Here is a 9,964-nt window from a genome sequence, read left to right on the forward strand (position 1 = left end):
GCACCGGAAATTTCCAATGAGCAAACATACTCTCCTTACTATTATAAAATTATATGAAAATTTCTCCAAATTCCTTAGAGGTTTTGTTATCACTTTAGGGTCTCATAGACGAATACATCTTTGATTACTCTATCTGGTGCTAGCTTGATTGATACATCTAAAGTGTAAATCCAATATTGACCTACACATGTTCGAGATTTGAAGCACATTCCACTATCTGACGACTGTGATAATTTAGAGTAAAACTTCCATTTAAAAGGGAAAAAATCGGGCCGGAGGCATTTCCATTGTTGGCAAAGAACGTTGCACCAAGTTGGAGGCAGGCTCGTAATATGCGTAGGCACGTGGAATCAAAATTGCAGATATTTTAATTAGTAGCAGGAAGCTTTCTACTATTAATTAAAGCTAAGAAGCTTCCGACTACTAATTAAAAGGTAGGAAGTAGTAGGTTCAATTGTAAAACCGCTTTTGAGTGCGAAATAAACTATTGTCGTTACCAGCACTTTGAAAGCAAAATCAAACAAGAAGTATTTAATTGTCCTACACTAAAGGAATTTTTTTTAATCGTTTTTTTTCTCATAACAAAAACCGCAACTGTTACCCAAATTTTCCAGGCATTTATTGCTTTTTGTGATAAGCAACAGTTCGTAAATTTTTTTCTCATAATAAAGCAATTTGCTGTGGTCATTCGTTAATTCCACTAAAACAAACAATTACTGTTTAAAAAAATATAAAGTATCTATTGATTTGAAGCATTAAAAGAAATTAGGAGATAAAACTAAGTAATCCAATATAGATTACGATTTATTGGTACGATTTAAGATTAATCCTGGACATTATTACTTTGGGAGTAACGTCACAATTACGAATTACTTAAAACGTAACTTATACTATAAAAAAGCACTTCGATCTGTTAGAACTATCAGTATCATTCAGCTAATTCGCAGCTATTGAACTCAAATCGCCCACGATGATGAAATTCGTACTCTTGGTTGCTGCTATGGTAATTGTACCAAGTAAGTGTAAAGCTAGTAGAATATTTTAAAGCTCTTGCATTAATAAAACGTTTCTCTAGGCCTAGCGAACTCCATTGCTGCTGACATCAGGCCAATCTACACCAACGAGGAAGAAACCAACATTGGCAACAGGCCTATCTACACCAACGAGGAAGAACAGATCATTACTGATCACCGCCCGATCTACGACAACATCGAAGATACCATCGAAACCGGCCACAGGCCAATCTACGAAAATGTCGAAGATTCCATCGTCGGTGAACACAAGCCCATTTATGACAATATCGAAGATTCCATCGTTGGTGAACACAGGCCCATCTATGAAAATGTCGAAGACCCTGTCTCTGATTCTTCCTGTGATATTTGCTTCGCTCATATACAGGCTTTGATCGCTGCCCTTCAAGCTGCTTGATTTGATCCGTTTTTTGAGTTTCATTTATTTCTATGTTCTTTATAATTTTTTTTTTTTTTTTTTTTTTTTTTTTTAAGTGCCCCAACTACTACTGGCCATTGGCTCTAAGGATCGCAGCATTAAATTAAATATCAAACACCTATTTGTTATATATCATAATAGAGTCCAATTGCTTTTATATGCTGTATGAGTTTTTCCTGTTGTGCTATGGAGTCTATCCTGAGGATATCCTGGATATCACCGTCTATCCCATGTATTACTTTATTATTCGACTACTGTGGGCAATCCACTAAAAGATGCTGTACAGTAATGCGGCTGTTACAGTGGACACATTGCGGTGACGCTTCTCTATTCATTAAGTAATCATGAATTATTCTTGTCTGCCCAATACGCAATCTTCATGTCACTATATTACTTCTCCTGAGCAGCCCTAGGGCTTTTGCCGTACATATCAGTGGCTCTATGCGTGACAGTTTGGTATTTGAAAAGGTACACATATTCTGCCACCTCTCATCCAAGATCGTAGCAAAATGGGTTCTGATTTCTACTGCCTCTACTCCTCCATCGAACCTCCGTGTATCCTGCGTTACCAGCTGTTCCTCCATCCATGGGGGTGTTTCAACCATGTTTATTCCTTGGAAATTTAGATAGTTAGTATTCTTTAACATCTTGTGTAATATTTGAGGCACGAAGTAGGGCCGTTTCCATGTTTCCTGCGGTCTGAGCTGATTTTTAAATATTGCTGCTGCAGGATTTCCTGGATAGGACATAGTGCGCACAAAGTGATTCGCGAGCAGTTTTTCCCTTCTCAGATTTAATGGTAGTTCATGCGCTTCATAGGCAAGTGAGTCCAGTGGACTGGATCGGCATGCTCCCAAAGAAATTCTAAGTGCTGTATTTTGTATTGGGTTCAGCAATTTCAAGTATGTCTCACACGCCGTTGAGTATACAAAAGAACCATAATCCAGACTGCTTCTTATAAGCGTCCTCAGGAACATTTGCTCATTAGAGCCCCAATGTTGATGTGCTAAAGCTTTTAGTAAACTAATCCGCTGCATACAGTTAGTCTTGGTATAAAGGATGTGTTTTTTCCAGTTCATTTTAGTATCAAAAATCACCCCAAGGAGCAGATGATCTGGAACCACCTGCAGAACGCCTGAATTCAAAGTAATTTTCAGTATATATTGTATCTTTCTGCTGCTGAAAAGCATGACCTTTGATTTTGTCATGGAAAATTTAAAACCACTTTTGGTTGACCAAACTTCCAGGTTATTCATTACATTCTGGACTAACTTGCTAGTCGACTCAGTATTGGTACCCGAACAGTACATCACTAGATCATCACCAAATAGTGGGTGTCTGGTGGTGGTATACACTTGCAAATGTCCGTTATGGCTAAGTTAAATAATGTGGGATTGAGAATCGCTCCTTGTAGGATACCATCTCTTAAAAAGACCTCCTGTGACATTTTACCATTAACCAAAACTCTGGCAGTTCTTTCACTTAAAAAATGTTTAATGTAAGACAGCATATTTCCGGTTGTATAACATCTTTCAAGTTTATTGTAGATCAATGGTTTGCAGACAGTGTCAAAAGCTGCTTCTATGTCCAGAAAAGCAGCAATAACTTCTCTATTAACCATCATGGAGTTAGCTATTTCTAACTGCAAAAGAACTAGATTATCTACTGGACTGCGATGAGGGCGAAAACCAGCTTGATTCTGATTAATGACCTTGATACATTCAAGATACCATGCTAGTCTCTTGTTGACCATCTTCTCCATTAACTTGTACATTGTACGGGTTAACGATATTGGCAGAAAGTCTTTTTCATTTAGAGGAGAAATATTATTTTTCTTGAATGGCAGAATAATGGATTGTCTCCACGAGGCGAAGAATAGTTGACATGTCCAGATTTTATTATAAAGCATCAACAATTTCCCAAGGTATTCCAATGAAGCTTTTTTCAGCAGTATGAATGGAACATTATCGGGGCCTGCTGCTGTGTTTTTACAACCGTTTAGGGCAGAGGTGAGTTCTTCCATTGAATACAGTAGATCCAAGCTGTCTGAAGATCGAAGATGATTAGGTTGTGATATGAATAGGTGTTGTGGTGGAGATTGGTTTGTAGATTTCCGTTGAAAATAGCACGCCAATATGTCCGCAATTGATTGGTCATCTGTGATGGTTTGATTATTGTGTTTAACAGAATTTACTTTGTGGTTGATAGCTTGACCTCGAATGCGTTTGATCTTCGTCCACACTTCCGCTTGCTGCGTATCAGGCACTATGGAGCTAACATAGTCCTCCCAAGATCGTTTTTTGCTTTCCCTTATACGCCTAGCTCGAGCTCTTAGCCTCTTGAAATTAAAGAGGTCTTCCAAGGTTCTTGTACGCCGGTATCTGTTTAACGCATTTTTGCAATCCTTGGTAGATGTACTGCAGAGGTCGTTCCACCATGGAACACTCCTGCCAGAGCGGTCCACTCTCCTTTTGCCAATATGTTTATCTGCTGGGGAAAGTATAATATTTGTTGGTTGATTTGTTGCAGTTTGAACGTCTTCCAAGAGCTGGGTTTGTGTACTTTGCATTCTTGTTTCAGCCGAATATTTGTCCCATTTTGCTTTTGGTAAGTTCCACCTCTCAATTATATATGGCTCGGAGGTCGTATTATTAGAAATCAGAATAGGAAAGTGATCGCTGTCATATAGACTATCCAGAGTTTGCCAATTTAGTTGAGATGCTGTATTTAGATCCGTAAAGCTTAAGTCTATCGCACTGAGTGTACCCGAGGAGATGTTAAGGTGTGTGGATTGCCCTGAATTTAAGAGGTGTGTGTTAAGGACATTTATAATGTTCTCAATCATTTTCCCCCTTCCTGATGTGTGGATCGATCCCCTTAATGGGCTGTGCGCATTGAAATCTCCGAGACGAACAAACGGTTTTGGCAATTAGCTGATGATTCTACTTATTTCAGCCTCCATGAGTAAATAATTTGGGGGGATGTAGACATTACATATTATAATCTTATTAGGACGCCATACATTTACTGCTGTCAATTCCAGTTCGGAGTTTATTGGGAAATTTTCCGAAAAATTTTCATTCGAGACGAACATTCAAACTCCTCCACTGGCTCGAGCACAATCTGTTCGCAAGTAGTGATTATCCCTGATAATGTTTGAGGGATTTTTTAATAATTTCATTAAAGTTTGTTTTCTGTAGACAGACAATAACTGGCAGATGTTCCCCAATCAGTTGTAGTAGATTGGCAAGGCGTGGATAGAATCCATCGCAGTTCCACTGTTAATCTTGAAGATGTTGGTTATGGTTGTTATGGTGCTGAGATATTCGACCGTTGGAAACTGTCTGACATAGTGTCCTCCTCGTTTGAAGTGGATGCAATACTCTCAATCGGCGTTTCCTCAATGTTTATGCCTGCTTTCAGTTTTTTTATGCAGTCGTGTGAACCTGTTTTTAATAGACCTCTCCTGGAGAAATGGATAAATGGAATATATATATTGTCAAGTAATTGTTTGACATTGGTTGTGAATTTACAGGCTTCGCTATATGGATCCTCACTGTTAAACGTGTCTTCCAAGAAAGCTATAAAAGCGTCAAAAGGTAAGATGAAATCATTGACAGCTGATTCATAACATTCCTTTATTACACCTTTGCTATTACCCGAAAGGGGCGAACAGGTGACCGCTGAGAGGATTTTTCTTTCCTTTTTTGGCTATTTTTTGGTTGTAGGTGGTGGCATTAAATTTCGTTCCCCAATGTCATTTTCTTCCGAATCAAGGGTTGATAAGATGCTAGAATGTTGCCTCTTTTGCTATGCTATGGTTTCTGTCTCTTGTATTTCCTTCTGAGCGCCTAACACCTCCTCTAAGGTAGTATTCTCATTGCTATAAACTGTGATTGGTGGATTTGGACACTTGCTCGCAATATGACCTGCTTTTTTACATTAAAAAGCACTCCATTTTATCAGTAGATAAAAATATTCTATAATCTACTCTCTCATAGTGCAATAACTCAGATGTCTGTAGTTGAAAATCCTCAGTGGGTGGTTGAATATACACTTGTCGGCGAAAACTTAGGATATGGCTGTATTCATCCCCAGGAATACCAGCTTTTAGAAACGATATGGGCGATGCCATTTGAAGTCCTAGGTTTTTGACCATATTTTCTATAGCATCATGTGGGATGGATGGACTGACGTTAGAAACTATAATTCTTTTGGTTGGAAAAACTAGTCTTCTAACGCTATGTCGGATTCCCTCAATTATCACTGTTTGCTGAGCTTGTGTGAGTTTAGCTACGGTTTCCTCACTTTTTAGATATATGCAAATTCTATTGTTAGATATTCTTGAAGCAAATATAATATTTGTAGGCTCAACCAGATTCCCTATAGTGCTTACATAATCAAACAGCTTGAGGGTTGGTTCCGCATGCAACACTATTGCTTGTCCTTTCCCGGGAAAGGTTTGCCATGGCGTTGATTTGGTAACTGCTGAGAACGTCACATTCTTGTTGATTGAGTTTTGCTCAGTTGGATTCATTCTTTCAATCGGTTTAATTATTTGGCTGCTCTTGTAGTCAAAAGCAGCCTCCAAGCGTTCAGACATTACGGCTAAGTATCGAGTATTATTTTTTAGAAATAATGTTCATTTATATTAGCAGTATTTAAGTATCGTAAAAGAAAAGGAACAGCACTCGTATTTTCTTATCACTGCGGGAATTCGAGCAAACGACAACACCAGAGATTCTCACGATGTTTACTCATCGACTCTCAAAACCCGAATACCTCTTCGTCATTTACTTTCTAACGAATGTTAGTAAATTTTGAATTAAAAAAAAATTATTAATTGAACATTTTAAACCTGCAGGTTTTGTTTAAGGGAGGTTGCAGCCATCTTTAAGAGTGTCGTGATCGCCTTAAAACTTACTTCTTCCGCTCACGTGGAAAAAGTGAGTGACCTGCCAAAAAGTGCAGGGAGTGATATTTTACCGCACGCCGGTGGAAATTAAATTGTGCCACGCAAAGGGCGGTTTGGTCAACAATCGATTTACTGCAAAGGAATTTCCCATATGTTTGACGCTTTCTTTGAGCGCAGGTGCATTGACAGGCTTCTGGAAGTTCTCCTGAAAGTGTGGTAATTAAGCTTACATGCATACGTGAGATAATTTTTTTTTATCAAGGTAAAAATGCCACGTAATTACTTACCGGTTGCTTAGAAAGCGACGTCCAATCATAATTATTCGTTAACGTCCTTTTTTTATAGCTATCCAATGGAATACATAGGAGTGGCAGTCTATGCATAGATCTTTGTCCAGCAGTATTTTCACTTCGTTTTCTGGATAAGCGGAATTATCATTCTTTCCTAACGCTGGCGCCCTCTTCCACTTGAAACCCAAGTTTCTTTTCTCAAGACGCGCGCTTCCTGCCTGACCCCGCATTTTCAGCCACCCTTTTTAATACTTCTTTGGGGCTGTTTCTTTCCACTTTCTTAGACGCTCTTAGAAAATCTTTACTCGGGTTGTCGGACTCTCCCACAGAGAGCGCCACCATAATTGCTGACCGGTTAAAAATGTGAGATTTTTTTCGAAAAAACATCAACTACATTTACAAATTTATTGTAATTTTCCGTTTAACGGTCGATAACAACGTAACATTTAAGTCAAGGATATAATCTCACGTCTCTCCCTTTCCCCCGCAATAATTTTTGAAGAACGATAGTCCAAAATTGCAGTAAAAAAACACAGGACAGATAAAATGGTGCGATAGGTCCTGAAAGTCCGAATTAAGACGCCTATAGACGTCGTTATCAGGACGTCGCAGGAATTACCTAAGTTTGTGGTTGGTTTGCGGTTAAAAGAGGCGTGGCTGCGGTTAGAAACTGCGTCTTATTGGACGCGATTCCTGCGGTTTACGCATGTGGTCGATTATTAAATTTTTATTGGGCTTTCCAGGGATGCCGGAGGAACTATAGGTCAACCAAACCGGAATGCGTGTTCTGAAAGAGGAGCCCCAAATTTACCGACTATATAAAGCAGGCCAGGAGCCAGGAATTGCCAGGAATGAGCTGGGTCATGACGAACAGCTGCTTTGGTTATCGATTTCTGTGAAAGACTAAGGGGTGGTGGAAAGTTTTAAGAAGGCCTGATTATTATAACAAAGAATTGTGCTCTCTGGGATGAAGGGTGCTTTAGTGGGACTAGAAGATAAAGGAATTACTTACAGCATAAAACAGTGAGAGGGTTTGATTTGCAGGACGCAATCAGCCTTTGTTCAGCTCGTATATAGGTCAATAGTTCATCCTACAGTCGCCATAGAAAAGTTAATGATTTTACTAGTATCTCATATTCATAGTTTATTGTAATAAATTTATTAATATTACCTACACAGTAGGAATATGTTTACCAAAGTAGGTTTTCATTTCCCTAATAAACGTTTATAGTTCGTTAGATCTCTTTAAGTACCAGTACATAACGGCACTAAAAGAGTTTCGAAATCCAGGAATACAGCTGATTTTTCTATTACCTAATATTATTACATATGTATGCCTTCTGCTTGCACGACATGTCAGTTCGAGACCCGACACATGGAAGGAAGACCATGACCAGTGTATTGGCTCTGTAACGGGCATATTGTTAGTCTCTTCTGAATTTAAGTTAAAATCCTCTGGAAGGCGCGTTATATCCCCCGCTTCTAATTTTTTATTATCGTCGTATTAATCATAAGCCAACAGTAGAATTGAACATCAAACATCTCAAAATGTCTGTTCAACACAGAGCTGGGTCGGAAGTTTTCAATCCAGGAAAGTTCGCAGAACTTAAAACCGCACAAGTCGATCATCCTGATACCTATCCAAAAGTTTAGCCCCCAAAATGATATTATCAGAGGTATGAAAAAGTAAATTGAATTGAGGCACTCGTGAGTGCGAGCTACGAAAAATTCACTGTATTCAAGAAAGATACTGATCAAGTTTCCCCAGTATTTGGAATACTGTTACCACTCCGTTTCTTATAGTTAATTGTATATTTTTTTGGCTCTAGTTTTGAGGGATTTGTTGTTTTTAGGCAGTCCCATCTTAATATCTCATAATATAAAAGTTAAGTAATTAATTAATTGCAATTTACCGTTAAGTAATAAATCATCGATAACACAACGAACCAATCCAAGTCTTAACCACAAACCTTTATCAAAACCATAAGCAGTCAAATAAACTGACTTCCTTTTTCAGAAAGAGAAAACATTATTATTAATTATTAGCTTTGCTTAATATAATCGCCCCACCCGAAAATATCTGAAATTTATAAATAACTCAAACCTTCCAATTTGCCATAATGAAAATTAAAAACGGTTATTTTTACAACGTCTAATTATCGCCCCTAAAAAGAATCGGGGGCAGGGGGCGAGATTAAGAATATGCGGGCTATGCGCCTTCTTAATGTTTAGCGCGGTCCTTAAGAAAGGGCGGCTCAGGGCTCCCCTGGGTGGAGTTATACTAATTAATGGGAAGGGTTGCACCTTGCTAAATACACGGGGAAATATTTACGGGAAGATTAACGCGACGGCTTTACCCTCCTGCATAACTTTGTGTTCTGTTTTTCAACAAAAAAAATTCAGCAATATCGTTAAATTGCTCACATCATGCATGAGAATAATTTCCTGTTGAACCTCTTTGAGATTTATTTGAAATGGGGTCTCAAAAATATTTCATATTTTAAAATTGAAGGGCCAAACTCATTTAGAACTTGGCCATTTTCTTATCGGTGCAGCAATGCTTTTCCTGTCGGCAATTTATGTGATACCACCCTGAAAAACCTGAAGCCACGGGAAATTGGGATTTCAGCATTTGCATTTCTTGTTTTTATGTATCTTTAGAGCTTTTTAATTTCCGCCTCGAAATATAAATTTCATTTTGTTAATAATACATTATCCGAAAGCCGCCGCTACAGCTACGGGCACATTTCGGTACACAGCGAGTCCCAGATAAGAATGTTCAATATGAGGATCTCATAAACGGCAATAGACAGTCTCCCACTCATGAACGGTAATAAACTTCGTTGAATGGGAAAAAAGGATTTCGAAGATGTGTAAAGGGAATTTGAAAACGTAGTAAAATTCCCTCGAATGTCCTAAAAACAAGAAGTAACTTTTGGACGTAGTAAAGTTCGATTTTGGTTTTGACCACTCCTGCCTGCACCCGCTATAATTCTGAACAGGCCATTATTCGGAAAAAAAATAAATTCGAAAATTTCGGCTTGCGCGAAATAATTTAATGATCAAAAATCATTTTGTAAACCCAATCATCATCGTTTTCAGGTCTGTATCTGTTACCATTTACAAGATCCTCAGGCTGGACACCCTTTTGTTAGACACGCTGTACATTTCATGTTCAATACAGAAAATTTTCGCAAGGAATGCAAAGAGATTCAAAGATGTTTTCAGTCCCCCAGGCGGAATATAAACGAGCGTCTTCCTGCTTAAGAAGAATTAAAAAGTGAACGCGTGGCAGCAAGAGATCAATGCG

The 9,964-nt window shown here is 38.5% G+C and overlaps 1 protein-coding gene across 2 annotated transcripts; it reads left to right on the forward strand.

Moving 5' to 3' along the window:
* The first annotated feature begins 865 nt into the window (after positions 1–865).
* On the forward strand, positions 866–1,606 carry LOC136347286 (uncharacterized). 2 transcript variants are annotated; one of them, XM_066297167.1, is made up of 3 exons: positions 866–1,016; positions 1,076–1,210; positions 1,256–1,606. In XM_066297167.1, exons 1-3 carry the CDS (start codon positions 971–973, stop codon positions 1,426–1,428), a joined length of 354 nt encoding a protein of 117 aa, XP_066153264.1. In that variant the 5' UTR covers positions 866–970; the 3' UTR covers positions 1,429–1,606. The 2 variants fall into 2 exon arrangements, with proteins under 2 accessions (XP_066153264.1, XP_066153263.1); XM_066297166.1 differs by having other exon boundaries at positions 1,076–1,606.
* The last annotated feature ends 8,358 nt before the right edge of the window (positions 1,607–9,964 follow it).

Source organism: Euwallacea fornicatus, chromosome 28, assembly GCF_040115645.1.
Source record: "Euwallacea fornicatus isolate EFF26 chromosome 28, ASM4011564v1, whole genome shotgun sequence".
Taxonomy (NCBI): Eukaryota; Metazoa; Arthropoda; class Insecta; order Coleoptera; family Curculionidae; genus Euwallacea; species Euwallacea fornicatus.

What these genes read in the sequence shown, in the direction of transcription:
- LOC136347286 (XM_066297166.1), top strand. Translation starts at nt 971, where the DNA reads ATGATGAAATTCGTACTCTTGGTTGCTGCTATGGTAATTGTACCAA. An exon ending in TGCTATGGTAATTGTACCAA is followed by an intron (nt 1,017 to 1,075) that starts GTAAGTGTAAAG and finishes ACGTTTCTCTAG; the next exon opens with GCCTAGCGAACTCCATTGCT.